At 35.4% G+C, this 19,980-nt stretch overlaps 1 protein-coding gene across 9 annotated transcripts in view; it reads left to right on the top strand.

Moving 5' to 3' along the window:
* LOC139113942 (zinc finger protein 541) overlaps nucleotides 1–19,207 on the top strand; it is a 344,562-nt gene extending 325,355 nt beyond the window's left edge. For 8 of the 9 annotated variants that reach the window (XM_070675406.1, XM_070675404.1, XM_070675403.1 and 5 more), the window contains 5 exons: nucleotides 1–104; nucleotides 238–618; nucleotides 722–805; nucleotides 1,421–1,587; nucleotides 2,732–19,207. In XM_070675406.1, coding sequence (XP_070531507.1) covers nucleotides 1–104; nucleotides 238–618; nucleotides 722–805; nucleotides 1,421–1,587; nucleotides 2,732–3,014 — 1,019 coding nt within the window. In that variant the 3' untranslated portion in view covers nucleotides 3,015–19,207. The remainder of the gene's footprint in view (nucleotides 105–237; nucleotides 619–721; nucleotides 806–1,420; nucleotides 1,588–2,731) is intronic. The other variant, XM_070675411.1, reaches the window with a different exon arrangement.
* Nucleotides 19,208–19,980: the final 773 nt, after the last annotated feature.

Raw genomic sequence — 19,980 nt, 5'->3', positions numbered from 1 at the left:
TGGAAATGTACCTGCAGTTCGCCTGTTGCGCCGCGGTACCGGGCGGTGGTAGAAACAAGGAATACGCCCTTCATCTGTTGCATATGTGCAAAGGGAACATTCACGTAAGATATCTCTTTAAATTAGAATTTACGTAAATATTTTGAAATCGCTTAAACATTTTTTTATTAATTATATTTCTTCAATATAATTGCTATTATTGACGACGATACTTATCACATTTATCTTATATTTCAGGAAGCAATGATGAAACTAATGCGACCAACACCTACGCTACCAATGGAGCATCCTCTGCTCAGCTACGAGTGCCATGAGTCCGATAGATGGACGTCACATGAAATGGACGTATTCTATCAAGGGCTGCTCAAGTACAACAAAGACTTTTCCGCTATTTCGCGGGATGTCGGCGTGAAGACCGCAAAGCAGTGCGTGCAGTTCTACTATCTTTGGAAAAGACTTTGTCCTGAAGAGTACAAGAGGCTGCGTATTTGTCACGGAAAAGCGAAGATTAAAAGCGAAATGAAAGACAGCAAAGATACCAAAGAGCTACGCGACGCTATTGCGTCCGTGACGGAAATGGACTTTGGTGAAGACAAATCAATTCTTCACCGTACACTGGTAAGCTTAGGCGTAATCGAATGGCTTTTGTTTTAATAATGCCATGTTAAAATTACGTAAACGTGTGTAAATATGAGTATAAAACTTCTTTCTGTCGATTTAGTTACAAACAAACGAAAGAGAAAATTCGGCAACTCTAACTACCAGCGAAGGAGAGCTGAGGTTATTTGCATACGACTGCACAGATGTAAGTAACAAAATTTCACATTATATAAACAACTCATGAACCGTTGTGCTCTTACATTTACACGATAATCACATATTAATTCATAATTATGGCTTTTTAAAGTTTTTAATTAACTTTAAAATTAATCAAAATATTTTAATCATACACATCGCTGATGTAATATAGCATATTACGAAATATGTGAATACAGCTGATTCAGAGAAGAAAATATACATCCACATAAGTTATTTCTATGTTTGCTGCTCACCGCATATCCTATTTCTTTATGGACACCGAGTACGAAGAAATTTTTTATATATATTACACCTCAATTATATTTTTTTAAATAAAAAAATAATATTGATTCTTATAAAATATATTAGTATAATATTGATTAATAATTTTATTTGACAATTTCGCGTACTCGGTGTGTCTAAAATATCTTATACGCATATATACGCGTTAAGATTTAAGTGTCGCATGAGATTGACTGCTGATCCGTCGTTTTCTCACGCTTTATTTCAAGAAAATCGAGGACGTTGTGCGTTGTGTGACTGTTGCGTTATTTATCTGTCGTCGCCGTTGTCGTTTGTTTGTGTTGTTTATTTTGGCTTTGTGTTTTCTTTGTGTTGTCAGAGCTTTAGCGGAAGTGTAACAGTAACGATGGCCGGAAGCACCCAAACCGCCCAAATCGGCAATACCGGCCACGCCACAGTCAACACCAACTCACAAACTCACACTAGTTCTGAGCAACAACTACCCGCGCCCACCCCACTTCACTACCCCTGCAAGATTTGCGGGAAGTAAGTCTCCAATCTCTAATCTAAATTATCCATTTCCAATAATTGACGGCGGAGCTCTAACGGCAAGTATTGGCGCATCTTGCATAGATATCCTTGTAGAAGGACAGACTGCCTTTCTGCATATGATCTAAAGCCGAATAGTAAACTGATGGTAGCCATATAGTTACAGAATTCCATACATATGCCACATGTAAATGACTTTCGTCTAAGTAACTCGTAACAATAAAAATATAAATTATTTTTAAGTCAATGCAACAGCAAAATACAGGTGTTGGAGAAGTAAAGTTACATACTTCGACTTTATGTACACGTAAACAGGATGCTGTTAAACAATTACATTTCTGAATATAAAAAAAATTAAATAAACTAAATAATTTATGTAATAAAACTGAGTTCTTTCTCGTTATGATAAAATACATAATAACACATTTTTGGAAACTGTACAAACGCCATTCATAAACATCACGATTTTACTAAAAAAAATTTAATTTTTTTTTTAATAAATATGACAACTATTTTATTGTACGATATATTAATTTAATTTTATATGTGTTTCAAATTGACCACTGAATTCAATTAAAATGTAACATTTTAAATAAGTTTTTTGCCATTGGCAATTTTAATTGGTTATTTAATCTTTTTTTAATATGCCTGGCACACATTTTCATATTTTACCATTATTTTAATTTGCTGCCTATATTTTACCAATTACATTTCTCTATATGTTTGACTTTACCGAAAAAAATATATGTATAAATTGGCTATATGGTATGTTACATATAATTAAATTCAAATGCATAACGCAAGCATGATTTGTTAGACTGCTGTTGCTATGTCGATATTTTTGACTTCTCATCTTATGTGTTAAATATATGTGAACTTACTAAAAACTATACACTATGAGTGTCTGAATTAAGATATAATCCACGCTTGTGCGGAAATGTTTTTGAATGTATAAACTTATATTTCAACTGTTTCTACATCTATATTACTTCCTGTAAAATATTAATATGAATTTTGTAACAATTTTACAAGCGAGAACATACAAATCTCGCAGTGCTGAATACCGTCCACATTTCATCCAATTTGACTTTGTAATGAGTGATAGTTTGCTTGACGTCTCATTTTTATTTCTTTTTTTCAGAGTTTTCAACAAAGTGAAAAGCAGAAGTGCACACATGAAATCCCACAGGCCAATACCCTTGCCCGATTCAACGGGTCAGGAATCTAAGCGAGCCACGCAACAGCCGTCGAAAGTTCAACAGCTGCAGCAGCCAATGCCGTTACAGCAAAACCAATCGCAACAACAGCCGGACAATGTTACGTCGCAACCTCAAGATCATCAGCAACAACTGCCTGCGAGTATCAATGACAACAGCGCTAAAAATACAACACATTTATGCCATAATCCGACGAGGCCCCCATAGGACAGGATTCAAGTAATTAAACTTAAGCTACCTTAACGAAGGCTGTAATGGTACTGTAGGCAAGTAATATGATCGCGCGTTGTGTCAGGCTCCAAACGATCGCAATCGTTGCTCAATCAAATAGCATTGCGAGAGCATCTTTTTATGAGACCTTTGCTCACAATGCGGCAAATTACGTGAGTGAACTTCCAAAATAGATAGTTTCGAATATCTCCCCTGCATATACGAAACTGGGCAAAAGTACGTAACTGGTAGGTTTAACCAGTCAGATGGACTAATTTATAAGACTTATGCGGAATATGTATCGTAGTCGGCCGTTCAGGAAAAAAGAAAAAGACAACATCTATCGTTAATGAAAACTAAGCACGAAGAGTGATAGAACTCGTAGGGTTTAATGGCGCAACGATAGAAGATATTTAATTATGCAATCATAACTCAAGCTCTGTTCAACAAGGAGACAGGGTACCGATCGTAAATATCTTTCTTAGTGTGGAAGACGAGATGCCGGCATCAGTGTAAGAGAAATAAAATGGTCACTGTCATTGAAAAGAAAAAGCGAACGTACAGGCTTTGCGTTTTGTTAAAGACAAAAGGTAAACGCGATCGTTTAATATGGCCTAGAAAAATCAAACACAACTCGATAAGTAAATGTGCGAAAACGTACTTCGCCATAATGAGTGCTGAATCAACAAAACTGAAGGAGATTGACGTGCATCTACAATAAGCGCTCTAACGATTAAATGCGATTTCAGTGTACCTATTTATTATGCACGTGAAATGTTCCCAGATTGTGCCACAAGACATTATTGTTACCTGTTACCCTTCCGGAATAAAAAAAAAAGTTTTAGGTTGTTTTTTTCTTTTAAATTGCAATCGGGATCAATTTACGTGGAGCTGCATTATTTAAAATTTGAATAAAAAGAATTTTAACTTGTTTTAATTTATAAATTCGTAATCGTTTAAAGTGATAAAACATTATTAATATTTTATTTGCATAAAAATTACTGATTTAACAGTAATATGTTTTTATTAAATTTATAATATTTAGTTTAAATACTCATAAAATAATAAAATAAACTACAGTTCGTAAATAAATCCCGGATTGCAATATACAACTTGTTGCACGTTCGCTCTAATTATATTTAGTTTAAATATCATTAGCATATCTAAAACTTGATGAAACTAAGTGGGTCTTATATCAAACGTACGTAGATTTGTTGAAACTCCTTAATTTCTTTACCTCTGTTACTTAGTAGATTAATAGTATACAATTGAATAAAAATTTTAATATATACGATATATGAATATAAATATATATAAATATAAATATGTATAAACACAAATTGATGTAATTGAAAAGAACTCGTTTTAGCTTAGGCAAAGAATTCTCTAGGAAGGACGTTGTTCAAGTTTCAGAGGCGTTCTCCACGTCGCCGATACTGAATGTAAAATGATTATACATACGCCCATACATACATATTATACATACGCACACTTAACACACGGATACAGAGGATAGAGTACATTTATTAAATAATATTCAACTTCAATGATCATTAAAATAGCTATATGTACATAAGATGTGTACATGTTTGTACATATATACCGTCAATGTCTGTATGTATAATTAAAATGAACTCTATGCAAAAATTAAGTAGGCTAGGTTTTAGGTTGTTTTAGGAGGGATCTATATACATATATATAAAGAAAAATATATATACTTGGCTTCATTTTCTACCTTACTAGAGGCTACGTGGCGAGACTCTTGTAAAAACAATGACTGGTCGCATGTTTCAACAATCTATGAATTTTTATTTCCCGTTCAAAAGTTGTTAAAATGATGTTCCTATATGTAAGGTGCCTTAAGCAATCAAAAAAAAATTTACTTTTCTCTGATATATACTTTGATGGTACATTAAACTAAAATTTCCTCAATTAACGTTACCGCATTTATTTGATCAAATATACATTAAACTAAGAACAAATAAAATTTACAACTATAAACATTAAAAAATATATTTCTAATTCTTTTGCAAAAAAATATTAATATGTTCCGATCGAGATTAATTCATATTTTTTTTTTATCTTTGGGCACGCTTAGCTGTTTCAATTCCTGAAGTTAATCTTTAGTTGTGTTCATGTATTTATATATATATATAGGAACATCTCTCACACAATCATTAAGTACATTTAGAACAAAAACAGCGTGCATTTTATTAAGACAAATATAATAAATGTACTAAATTTTATAAAGATTGAAATATATTTATATATCAAGTTTCATTTATATTGAAACTCTAAATTGTTATTCAAGAGAATTGCCAATCGTAGATGCTCTAATTCTATCTTGAGGACATTGTTATTGTTAACATTCTTCTTCTTATTAACTTTTACCACTGAACGAATCGCACACACACACAACGTACACTTTAACTTTTGAAACTTTTCTTAAGTAAACGCAGTGACTGAGAACATTAAAAAAAAAATCTGCCAAGTCTTCATAAAAATAAAAATGGCTCTAAATCTTCCATTTATTTTAAAGTAAAAATTATAACTGTAAATGAAAGTCTAATTGTCGGAAATACCTTCTCGTAAGACATTAGATATTCAGAACTCTGTATTTTAATATTTATTCTATCTTTATGTGTGTCTCATTAACTTCTCCCCGATTTACAAAAATGTAATGCAAACTAAACATAAAATATTCCGGCCACGACATCTGCATTATCTATTTATTTACAGACAAGAGATTAATATAAGGGGGTATCCACCAAGGGCACTAACTTAATATTCCCGATTATTATTTAAATATTATTCAAGATTCAAAATTGATTTCTTAATCATCTTAACAGATTTACCGGCCTATAATAAAAGAATATAACACTAGAGAATAATTTTATTATATATTTTCATAATAATAAAAAAATCTTTGTGCGTATTTGAATTATTTCAATATATTCGTCATGTTATAAGATCGTATTTATAAATGTGATAATTTTTAAGCCCATGGAAATACTCCTTTGTAGCCAAACTAAATAATTCTGTAACGGCTGAGTAATGGCCTCCAGTACAAAAAAGTGTAGTATTAGAAATCTATATACTATACTATAAGATTCTAGAACTTCGAATCTTAAAGTTAGTTTATTTAAGGAATAAAATTGTTATGGATTCCGACCACAGGCTCGGTGCGTAGGTCGAATACAACAAAATTAGCAGACATATCATTTAAGACAATACACTTGTTACAGAAACTAAGTTTCTACTAATATAATTATTATTGTATGTAATCTAACTCTTAATCTGACTTAGAGCTTCAAGGGAAAAAAATTATAGGTAGTAATTAAAAGAAGTGGTAATATGTATTGGCTGACCAAATCCAGAAGATATTTAATAATTGCAGCACTAAGTTTTTTCAACAATTTAATTAAATAATTTTTTATGCGTTATTTGCTGGAATTCTAAAGTAAATTCAATATTATCTATTAAAAATGTAATAAAATAAAAACTGTAGTTGAGGATTTTATATTGGATGTATACTTTTTTTTATTTTAAGACAAACTATATTCTGGATTTAGAACAGTAGCAATACAAAATATGGTACTGGAGACTATTTACTCAGAATGTGGGAAAGGCATGAAACGAAGCAATGAAACAGTAACGAAGATATGCATGAATTGTACAAACGAGTCCCTCCACGTCACAGAAAAAAATGATATATCTATATGAAGAATATATATATAACAAAATGATAACTATGTGATGTATTTAAATGATATGTGGTATATGGTATTACATATTTGTACATAGGCGGACCCGTGCCATCAACTAGTGAGTTGTACCGATATTGTACTGCCATAAATCGAATAGCGATGACATCGAGTGAATGGATCTGAACTAATCATCGACAAATACGATATCATTTTTGTTTTTTATGCTCTTGTACGTGTATGTGATTAGACGATTAACTTGAAGTTACCAACTAACACTTAACTTAATGGCTGTGCAAATGGAGCATTTTGCACTCATCGACAATTATTAAACAGAGTTTTGTTGTTTCATATTTTACATTTTATTGTATGAGCAGTTTATTTGTATCGAAAATTACCGTTCTGTTATTATTATATTACTCCTGTTTAAGTTGATGTCACGACACGTCTAGACACGTGCTGACCTCCTATATTTAATTTGTTAAAATATTTATTTTATAATTATTTTTCGAAATCCCATACCAAGCTGACAAAAGACATTAATCGTGATTAATAATTTCGTGCTTGTTTCTATTTTATAGATGACTACCCTTTACTATATTACTGTACTAATATATTGACACTGTATTGATGATTAAAACGTTTACTGTCCCCGCATTCGCAGTTGTAAATCATATTACAAATTCACACACACATGAAACAATTGGAATTACTATTGGAGGGATGAAAAAGCACATAGCAATCGAGCAATATGTACAAAAAAGTTAGATATCTCTTTTCGGTAACGAATACTTGTAGACGTATCATCGTTTCCTAGCACATAGTTGCAGAATTGTTAATAACGTTTTAATATGTTAAGTTAATTTCATTATTACCGATAATTTATTCGTTATTTGGATAATTATTATACAATAATTATTGTACACTGAAAGACAGATATGACGTTTGCTGCATCGACGACGGCTAGCATACGTGACGCTAGACGTTGTTGCTGCAGCAAACGCTATACCTACCTTTCAGTGTACCGTACTTATTCTCTTGTTTAAGCAAATTTCGCGCAATATATTTCCTACAGAATGTTCAATGCACGCCATGGCTCGTACGTTGACAAAGCTCTTGATAATCGTTAATTAATTTAGTACTGGTGGAGTTTAATAAGTTGTGGAATATATTGGTACAACTCGATGAAGAAAGTGTAGCGTGGTTATACACCTGAGGAATGTGCTCAAAATATTGTATTAAAGAGAAAAAAAGTCTACTAAATGATCATCAACGTTTATGCAAAATTACTCTTAATAAGTGAAAAAAAAAGTTATTACGGATTATTAATATTGTAATCTATCGTCCTCTTACCTATTACCTACTTTAATGTCTATCTCTATACACCAGCATGGTTCTTTATACTCTTCTATTTGATGTTATACTATTCTCTATTAACTTTTACTACAGAATGTATTGTTAATAGTGTTTTTAATGTACTAGAACATGGTCAGCTGTAGACCAGCCGCGCAAGTGTCACATCGAGATTTATACGAGAACAGATATTACGATTAAAAAAGATAATGGGATGCGTTTACGTCGTGAAACAACACGAGTTCTGACAATTACATGCAATTGCGTAAACTCACGACTTTATATTTTCTGTACCATATTGATACGTAAATATTAATATCCGTGTAAAATTCTTTTAAATGTATCTAAAACTCATTTCTATTATTATACTCAGATATATTAGTTAATTCTCAGATATAGCTTAGTTTATATATGTGAATTAAAATGCGCGATGAGTAAAGGTCATCCAGAATGAAAAATCTGTACCTTCATGCAAACATACTTCCCTTGCTCGTATAAATTATTGCAATAATTTTAATAGGGTGAAAGATAAGCACGTGCTCGGTAGCAATATATTCAGAGTGGTGCGCGTTTGTACTATCGTTGTTTTCCCATCTCTCTCTGCTCAACTAGATATTACCTATAAATATACCTATACATTTAGAATCCACGTTATCTTAGCTACTTGAAATATAATTACTTAATCAGATTCCTGTCTTGCTCAAAGAGACGCGGGCTCGGACGGAGCAACACACAATTATCTCTCGTATCCGGACTGTGTAATAAAATCGCTCAAAAGCTGGTGCCATAAGCAATATGGACAATATATTATTAAATGTGTTATAGTTACGCGTGGGCTAACTACAGCTGGCCGGCTAAGTTCTGCTTCAAAAAAAGCTCGATAAAAACGCTTTACGGTTATCTACCGTGAGCGATTGCGAGTGCTCTCAACGTTCAATCAACGATGTCTTGCCGTAAAGTTGCGTTTGTAAAATATTCCGACGTCATCTACGCACAATAATGTGACTTCAGTGTTATCTTTAATTTAAATATAGCTAATCTTTGCAATTAATTATATTGTAACTCGTAAGATTTGATCTCGTCAAAACTCTGATTTATCCGGCAAGTTTTTCCACCGCGAGTGCTCTCGCAATTGTCTCTTGGCGGAAAGCTGCAATGCGTTGTTAATATAATTAAGCACAGTTCAGTCAATTTCAAGTATGATGTGGTATCGAGTTGCCGAATAAAAGCCTAATTTAATCTGGAGCCTATCAAAGTGATACCACTTAACGAAGCGAGAAATAGAGAGAAAGAGAGAGAGAGAGAGAGAGAGAGAGAGAAAGAAAGACAGTTCTATTGCGAAAAGAAGAGAAAACCCCAAAGGAGGCCTCCAGAATCCCATACGAAGAAGCAACTCCGCCACATTAGTCTTCGTCGACGAAGAAACGACACAAACGATGCGGCGGATTATCTGCGAATGCGAGGAATTCGAGAATTCTCTCTTGCGTAAACCTACGAAGAACGAGGCGAGTGAAATTTTAACGTAATCGTTTAGAGGTGTCTCGTCGCCAGTAACTCTTATTGTTACCGCGAATCTGGCGAACTGTACAATCGATGACTTCGACTCATTAATGTAATAGATTTGTAAATTTCATTTTGCGTGAATTTAAGCTTCGACAAATATTAATTTCTTCGACGAGTGACATAGCTTCAATGTGTATGAAATAGAAGAAAAATTTCAACGAGAGAAAGGGAGGAGAGCGAATTTTTTGTGTGTATTATCTGATTATTTTGTGAAACGATTGCGCGACGTAGAATTTTCGATTCCTCTTTGTCCAGGTAGGAGCCACGTTCGCGAGTAGTCTGGCGAAGCGTTAAAAGAGGTGCGAGATAAGACTTGAATTATCCGGATTAAGTCCGATTGTAGGAACTAAATGCAAACCGAACGGCTTAGCCAGGTCAACGAGCGTCTGCGCATCAGTATTACGTTGAAACGGTATACTTATACACATTAAACTAGTGATTACATTGCGCATACATATATACATACCATTTTATTTAATATATACATATATACATATATATGTATGTATTGAAAATATATGGAGGAGAGAAGCGATATTACTATTATACACAAAACATGCATATTAACTCAGATGATAGCGTACGTGCATGTATGTATCGCTGCGTACACACGTACACGTACGCTCAATATATATTTATATATATATACAAAACTGAGTATGTATGGTGTACAGAGTCAGAAGGGTCGAGCGGCCCGTACTTGCTACGTTAAATGTCGATGTTGTTCGTTAAAAAAATAAAAAAATAAAAAAAAGAGAAAATACGGAAACCCTAAAACGGCTTCTTCTGAACCGTGAGCGACGGGACTTCGGTACACAAAAATCAGCGGCGACTACAGAGAAGCACAACCGAAATACACAGTCACAATATTAACAATAGAAAAGAAAAAAAAAAGGATAGAGAGAGAGAGACAGTGGATAGCTCGCGATCCAGTTTTTAAGAGCCCGCGCGATTGGGGAAAATAAAATCGAGAAATTATCATCGCATCAAGAAATACTTATACTGACCGATTTTGCGCCACAGTCGTTGTTGACTGAATAATCAAAGAAAAACGAGAATCAAAGGAAATGCTAAAAAAAATGTTCTGCGTAGATCGGCGACACGTGTTAACATATATAATACGCGTATGAAACTTTCGGCCGATCAGACCGTGGCAGGTCACCCTGTTCAATGGTTTATGTAAAAAAAAAAGAGGGGAGGTAAAAAATAGGGCGCAAGAGGAAATACCGAAAATCCTGCCTCACGACAGCATGAGCATTAAGTGTACCATTAAACTCTACTATTATGAAATAGAAAAGCGAAAATGTGTACGTGCACGAGTTGGTCCGCATGTTCGAGCGCGTGTAAATGTGTACGTGGGAAAAAGAGCGAAAAGGACAAGGCGAGGAGTTTTAATACTGAGATGTGTAATTGAATAATCTAACCGTCGTTTATAAATGAATATATATTAAGACAAATACTGAATATATATAAATATATATTATATATATTATTACTGCATTGCATAGATAGTATATATATTATATGTACGACGACACATACATATATATGACTATTTTCTTCTATGAATATTGCGTATGTGAAGTGAGTGCTATTTTCATTGTACGTCGGAAGACGCACCGCGGATCCGTAACGAGACGCGAAGACTACATGATCTACATGAGATTCTAGGTCGGAAACTTTCCAGCTTCTTTCTCGTGAGAGTAAATGATTTTATCTGACATAGTATAAACAAATGTTTAAAGCTATTTTAATTAATATTTTAATAGAGAAGATGTAGAAGGCAGGTCTTCGTAGATTTACTACGTAACGCTGTACTTCATTCAACTAACGTACGTCCTCAAAGGGTTTCATTGCCTCACACACCTTCCGAAAATTCGGCAAATCGATTTGGCAAATACGTTACACTGTCGCGAGATTACCGCTCTTTAATACCTTTAATATCTATGTTGTCCCCCGCGGCGCGTCTTGCGCCAGCTATCTCAACACCGAGCTATACCAAAAAAGCAAATTAATAACAAAAAAAAAAAATAAAAAAAAATAAAAAAAAGACATGTATGATGTGTAAGCCAAGTGCCTTGTGTTCTGGTAACTAATCGTTGACTTTTAACTACGATATTAGGGAAAGCGAAAACGAGAGCGAGAAAGATAAAAAAAAGGCGAGGGATGAAGAACCTGTCAATATCAGCTTACGCAGATTGTAAGCGTTTCGGTGGGAGACGAGGGATTTTTTTATTCTTTAACTAAAATGGAAAAAGAGAAGAACGAGCGATACTGGACATCCTATACGTTTAATTCTTGCGAAATGCTTTGCGTTGCAAATTCAGCGAATGTATTATTTTACAATGTTCTCTATTCGTGTAATACGCTATATTATAAAGTCCAAGCAGCATGCTAATATTGTGCCAAACTAAACTGACGACCGCCAACACGCGTACCTGGTTCCGCAATTACAATTTTCAATTATACATTCGATATTAACTCGTTTCTTTCTCGACTGCCCATGTCCGTCAGGCATAAAATACAATTTTTCGATTATAAATTAATTAAACAGCGATAGCGAAATTATCTCGATGATTTTGCAACGCGAGATATTTTTCGGCGAAATATTAAGGATCTTTTAATTGAATTTCTACTTTCATAAAAAAAAAAAGCTCAGGCAATAATTACCGAAAAAAAAACCAATTAATATTCCACTTTGTTTTCATTGCGAAATTCTAAGGAAGAATATCTAAATTCATACATTGTAGAAGGGACACCTGCGATCTCATTTAGCTTTGTTAATTTCCGTGATGTGAAACACTTAATGGTAATCAGTATATCTTATCAATAAAATGATTGTAAGTGCGAACAAAATGCTACAAAATTTTTCTGACACTTCGACGATGATTATAATAGAACACGAAAAATGTTGCTTCTTGTAAGAAGATATATTGATAATTTTCAAATAAAAGTACGTTGAAATCGTTTAGCGACAAAAATGGCCTTAAGATAAATTAATATCGAAGGTATCGCGCATAAGTCGTTCCACAAAAAAATTTTATCACGGAAATAATATAAGCGAGGTGAGAGTATTCGGCGGTGTGTCACCGGATGATATGCGTGCGAATTTGACAGCGAGACATGCGAGGACTACCCATTATCCTAACAACGGTTGTTAGTAAAGATACTTCTGCCGCAGGGCAGCCGAGGCCCCCCCGCACGGGGTTTCTTTCATTCGAAGTGGGCACTGTTTGGTGTTGTGATAAGGGGCAAAAGTGGTAGAGCAACAACAAAAAAAAAAAAAAAGATATAGTCGCGAGTGTTACGTGCGAATGGCTACGAGACGACCGAGCGAGATGAGATCGAGTGCGTGTGCGTTTCTTTCCAGCGATTCTACACTTAACATATATCTCTCGAACTGTAAAATGCTAGCTATGTCTACAAGGAATTGATGTAAATAGTAGGTTTCGGTAGATAGCAAAAGTGTCGTGGCCGAGGGAGCTCTGCATCCATGACGCACGTGAAAGCTGCCTTGCAAACTCGTTCAATCGATTAATAAACGAACTATCGTAATTTACAAGTAGTATAACCGTGCGCTTAAGTTCCTCCAGCGACGTTATCGTTAAAGGCACTAGTAATCGCGGAATATTTGCAAGTGATACAGGTCCTAAATTGAAATGAACGTTACGAGATATAAGAGAATTTCTCCCAGGTCGAGATTAGCTTTCCGAGGTATTTTTACAAGAAATTGGGTTTTCTCGTCAAAGATAATAATTAATGCGTGTAGAAGTTCGTGCCAAAAGCTCGATTAAAGGTGCTAATACCGTCTCCTATAGGTAATTCGCAAATTAATAATTAATCTACTATTGATCGACCGGCACCGGTGAAATTCTCAATTAACGCCGTGCGGCATTTCGCCTCATGGATGCATTGATGTGGATGGAAAAGACCCTAAGCAGACAATCCTCCGTTAGTTAGTCCTTTAAATGCAAGTTGTGCCACTGAACGCGAGTGTGAATGCTTACGGAAAGTATTAATTTATAAGACGCAGGTGTAGAGAAGGCCCTGAACGTGTTAGATTCCGTCATAACGATGTTTTTTGTCTAGATAGAGTATAATATGAACCTTCATCGCACGGGCGGCAGTGGATACGAGCGTGGATGTTGTATTTCGCGCAATGCGTTGCCGAGTCGTGAAGCGTAAATCAGTCGTTCTACGATCTCTCGGTAAATACTCCGAGGCGCGATCGCGCTTTCGATCTCTCATATGATTGCGGTTTCTTCTCTCTTTCAGCATTGCGAAATACGCTAAGTAAGATTTCTTATATATAAATATATATGTATAAATATATACATATATACATTTATGCATAATTTATCCTAATTAATAAAATCAACGCTGGTATCCACGTCAGCTCGTTTGTGTTGCTCTTGTATTGTTAATGACTATATCTTCTTCCTAAATGATCTCCCGTGCAATCGGTGCTGTAACGAGGATTCAGTTGTACGAGCGTTGATTGACATTCACGAAGCTGCGCTTTGTATGTATATCTTGCGCGATTACGTGGAGAAACATTGTTACGAGACATTTTTTCACGTTATCCGACGATGCGAGACGGTAATTTACCGCGATGTGAGCCAATCTGTCGCGAAGTCCAAACACGAAGCGGCGCCGGTACTTCCCCGACGACTAATTGTCGCTAATTAATCACGAGCGCGAGTACAGTGAGTCTAATTTTATTATGTGTTGAATGTAACGTCCCGTGATTATTGTTACCGTTATACCGCGGTGGTTTCCAGACCTATGGCGACGTGTCTCAAAGTAAACCGACCACCGTGATCAAAGCTGCGACGATGATTTTCACGGTATTGATGCCCGAATTTGCGTACTTATATTCGCACCCTCTTGTATCTCGCGAAGATCCGGCGACAAATAACAATACGCTTAAGAAACCAAAGCGAAACGATCAAGGGATATACGCTTTCTCACGAGAATTTAATGTAATAATAAGAAAATACTGATAACCATAAGAAAGAATAATAATAATTGAAAAGTAGTAATCCCAGTTGATGATTAATACTTTTTTTTTATTATCGCCGACCTTTTAACATCGGCCTTTATCAATCAATGACGCGTTGCCGATCAAATCATAAAGAAAATACTCCCTCGATCGTACCGATAAGATCATTCTCGTATGAGCGTTCTTCGGCAAAAGCGAGGAAGATGCTCAACAATAATCACTGTGCCAAATTCATCTAGTAATCAAATCACTCAATCAAAAATTTCGAGGCAGCGAGAACCGCAAATACAGTAAAAGGAAAAAAAAAAAAAAGTATGAACAGCGGTAAAAATCAAACCGAGCAACAACATTCGTTTACCGAGAGCTCTTCGCGGACTTTCTCGCTCCTCAGCCACCGACCCTTTTTAAGATTTAAATACTTTTTAAGCGAGAAGAGAGGAGAGAGAGGCGCTTCGTGGCCCGCAGCGGCGAACGTGTAGTATGCAATAATAACATGTATAAAGAGCATGGATTTTATATGTGTCGTACTCGTACATGGGAAAAAAAAAAGCACCTTCACCTCCCCGATCCTTCTCACTTCTGGTATTGATCAATTGACTGCATTGCGAGTCGATGATACTCTTGTATCGTCGCAGAACCTACCTTCGAGAGTCATTCTCATCTGTCGAAATTACAAAAATTTTGACAATCAAGAAGATAACGTTTGAGGAAATTAATTATCTGGCGTATAGCATACCACGGTCCAGAAACATCGTATTGAAAATGCATGTTACCTCCAACGAAACGCATCTTTATATAAAATGTTGTTTATTAATAATGTATAATTCAAATATTTGTACACGTTTCCCGTTATCTTTGGTACTAAAAAAAACAATATCTAATTAAATTTAATTAAAAGTTACATTCGACGACAGACTCTCGAGGTGGTTTCACGAGGAAAAAGCGCGCTATATACTTTTTCCAACCGCGCGTTGGATAAGTTGTTAACGATAATTAGCGGGCGAACGTGCGTCGCACTGAAATGCAATTAAAAATCGCGACTGAGACATCGAGTAAAGAACGGATCCATCTAGAGAATTAACGTCCTGCTCGCGTGTGTCCGCGGCAGTGATGTCTCGCGAGGATTCTTCGCGTATCTAGCTCATTAAGTAGAAGCAATATTAAACGTCATCACCAACCATAAGTCCGCGTTTTCACGCTTGTTTAGCGACGCATTTAATGCCAAGTGCAGCTGCCCGAAGTCTCATTTCTGTATGTGAAAACCGCGGCTAGTGACGAGAAATGGATACATGCATTTAGCGCGAAAAGCGCGCAATACAAGATACATTAGAGAATACGTGCCATTAATCGTGACTAAAACGCAAAGCGAAATTTAACATGATCAAGAGAGGTGTCAAAGAACGATCAGTGTTAAGAACGAAGAGACTAAGGGGTTGGTCTTGCCGAAAGAAATTAATTTTGATCTCTCATCGATGTGCTCCATGTTGCTTTCAAGAAATAAAAAACGATATTGTCTGTGATTGAAACTAATTAACGGTAAAATCAGCCCCTCTCGCGCTCGGAATCTATGGACGAGACCTGAACACGAAATATTCTTTTTACCTTCCAATTGCATCCGCTCGATGGGCTGGACGAGTACTTATTTAAGGACTTATGCCACCATCCCTTAACTCTAATCGTTATCCTTCCGCCGTATATGATATAGTATTTAATGTATATATTTATGATTATCAAAGGTGTCCGCGCATATTTTTATTGTATGTCAAGAATGAAGTCTTGCAGTCTATGCAGATCGATCAGTGTATCGCTATCGTGCTTGGTGTCTTTAACTTTTGTATATAAAATTGTAAAAGAGTACCCTCTCGTCCTGTCAGTCATTAATGCATACGTCCAGCCCATACGGCAGCAAGAAAAGAGAGCTTCCCAAGTACTATTTAATTCAATTATTATTTCCTTCACGCGTCTCTTTTCACACACGTCGTCCTTGGAAGAAATAAGAGGTGAAGAACACTAGAAAGAGGTTCTAAATCGCATTGTACGAGTGAATACGAGAGCAGAAAAAAGACAGAACAAGAGAAAAAGCGAAAGAGTGACAAAACAAAAAGAACAGGGGGTGAGATACGGACATCTGACATATCAAAACGATTCTCCTCGACAACCATATAGCAATACCTCTCCGCTCAATAATAGAACAATTTAAAGAGAGAGAGAGAGAGAGAGAGAGAGAGAGAGCAAAAAAAAAGAAAGAGAAAATGTTGCAATTCTTCTAACATTTAAATCGGCAGAGAAAAGGCTTTTAGAAATTTCCAGTTAGGAAGTATAGAATTTAGATACGCTTAGCTTGATGCTTGGCGGTTGGAAGAAGTCTCAGATAAAAAATTTCTGAGAATTTCATTGTCAATCGAATTTTTCGAAGATGTTTAAAGATTTCGCTATGTTATTAAGAAATAATTACTGACAATCTGGCAGCTTTGATTGATAACTGGACTTAAAAAAAAAACTAAATAAAAGCATAATTCGAAAAGTTTGACTATTAGTATCTTTTAAGAGTACAATTACATTTGCGAGAAACGATTTCTTTCAGAGTCGCTAATTATGGAAATAAGAATCAAAGCGAAAATCAAAGCAAGAATAAAAAAAAAGGAAATCTATACATTCCTTATTATTTTATGAGGTTGTGTATCTCTTATTGTACGAAAATATTCAAACGCTTGAATTTTATCAAATGACTGTAATGCACATGCGTAATGATAATCATCCGGAAGTAAATAAAAAGGCGACTCTGAATTCAATTGTTATCAACTTTAAAAGCTAGGAAAGTGTCAAGAAATACAGTTATGTATATTCAGCGTTTTTTAACATTTCTTGACATGGAAACACGAGGAAAGAGAGAGGAAAAAGAACTTGTTTATTGTCAGTCTAATATGTGATGTAAAAATCAAAGTGCAAGATAAAATGAATCAAACGCAGAATCAAAATAAAAATGTTCAACTCGAAGCGCGCAGTAGAAGTAAATTTTGGCAGGTGAATAGGATTGAAGAGCGAGCGGTAGTAAAAGATAAAAACCTCGTCCACTTTATTACAATTTATTCTACTAACTCTATGCATTGTTTCATCATAGAATGATTACTCTCGCGGTAATTATGTCTTGTTCAGAGTAAATCTTTTCAATTTGCTTCAACTCACCTGCCGTCATTGTCTGAAAATCGCGTTAAAATCTCAAGATCCCACAATCACAAGAACAATCTCTCTCTCTCTTTCTCTTCAAGTATCTGTATCATTGTAGAACTCGTATATGCGAGTATAGATTTTCAAACATCACGTGTTAAAAAGGTGCGAACACCGATACGTAAAAACGCTACAACCGGTACAGCGAAAATGCTTGCCAGGACACAGGACGACGAGACGTGTTCGCTAGATGCAAGGATACGTACTACAGTACAAGATTTAAAAAAAAATACCGTTTGTAAGATATCGATTAGGTACCGACGAGAATTTCCCTGTATATTAGCAGAGAGATAATGTAAATGTATGAGAGATCTGTCCTCTTTCCCATTCCCTGCTCCCTCGAGCCTTCGCGCCATCCTTTTCCTCCCTCTGTACGACGAGTGTAAAAAATATCATGTAATTAACACACCGATAAATATATATGTATGTATATATTTATTATATATAAAAATATTATATATATATATATATATATAAATATATATGTACACGCGCATATGTGCACGTGGGCGCGTATACGTGCACGAGCACGGCATGCACGCTCGTCGTATACGCGCGCTGTGGCAAGATGATTGTGAGTCATTTAAATAATTGTTATATGTATTTTCTATATATTATGATAAACTAATACAATGATGTATATGCATACATATACATATACATATATCTATATATGTATTTATGTACGTACATGCATATGCATATATATAAACATATATTGAGATGACATTACGGTACTATTAACTATTAAGTGTAGCTAATTTAGAGACTAAGCGGGGATACTGTCCGCGTGGTCGCGCGCGGTGAAAAAAAAAGTTGGATCGCTCTCTGCGAAGTCCAACGCTTTTTACAACACACTCTTCGCACATACTAAAGAAAGGAAAAAGATTAAAAGGGTGGAGAAAAGCGAATAAAGCGAGGCTTTCGAGACAATGTGATCCTTGCGATCTTTCTTTTCCTTAAAAACGCGAAAAGTTGGGAAAGAAGACAGAATAAAATCTAAATGCGGATCCCGTTCGTTTCGCGAGCTTGCGCCTGAGATTGACGACATTCGAAGGAAAAAGAGTAAATGAACATGTACACGTACACGTACCCACACAAACACAGGCACACGCTGAGTGACGAAATCACAACGCGAAATTTGCGACAAAAAAATAATGTATTTTCTCACTCCCACTGCGCGAGGTGTATGTTCATCGCTACGTCTTATTTGGAACGAAAACCTAAATATTATATTATATAAAATTACTATATAATTGTAACGAAAATTGTTTTTCAAACGATATGGTATTTTTATTGTAGATATTATTATATAACAAATAAAATCATGATTCATTGTACCCCACGGTATAATTATTTGCTGCTATTTTTTAATATTGCCTTTTGCAGTGATATTCCCGTGCATTATATTCGATATTTGCATAAAATCAATCATTTTGTCCAGTCTCAATCAATTTTACTTGCAAAATAAATAGAAACAATTGTCTGATTCATTTCAAAATTATAAGAATGTCTCTTACCTTTAGGATGTTGTGTGTACTGCAATCAGATCGGGACGGAGGATGAAACAGGAATTCCTGGATGTTGGATATGCAAGAACAGGAACTGCAAGAAGCGTCCAAAAGTGGAAGGAGCGTTGTAATTCATCTGATCTCGTGCTCTGCAAATAAAATACAATTAAAGTGATGATCAAACTTATGAACGTTGAATTTATGTTGCGTGCCAATTAAATATCGTGACAAATGTGCAATTAATTATGGATTATTATTAATGCTTGCTTACCAATGGAATGATTTTAATAACGTTGCTCATCGAAGCCGATTCCGTCCATCTCACATCCGCAGCGTTCTGCAAACAAAATACAATCGAAATTACGAAAATGCTTAATTACGAGCGCTGAATTTATACTGCGCGCTAATTAAATATTGAAACGAGAGAAAGTATGCGATTGATTACGGATTATGCTTACCATTCGAACAAATTCGATGACATCGCTCGTCGGAGTCATTCCCGATCACTCCCGCGTCCGTGACGTTCTACCAGTAAAGTGAAATCAAAATGGATCTCAAGGCGATTTCCTTTTTCTGCGCGGCCAACTTCGCGCTCTGAAAGC

This window comes from Cardiocondyla obscurior, linkage group LG03 (genome assembly GCF_019399895.1).
Source record: "Cardiocondyla obscurior isolate alpha-2009 linkage group LG03, Cobs3.1, whole genome shotgun sequence".
NCBI classification, from domain to species: Eukaryota; Metazoa; Arthropoda; class Insecta; order Hymenoptera; family Formicidae; genus Cardiocondyla; species Cardiocondyla obscurior.
This window is presented reverse-complemented; position numbering and strand designations above follow the sequence as displayed.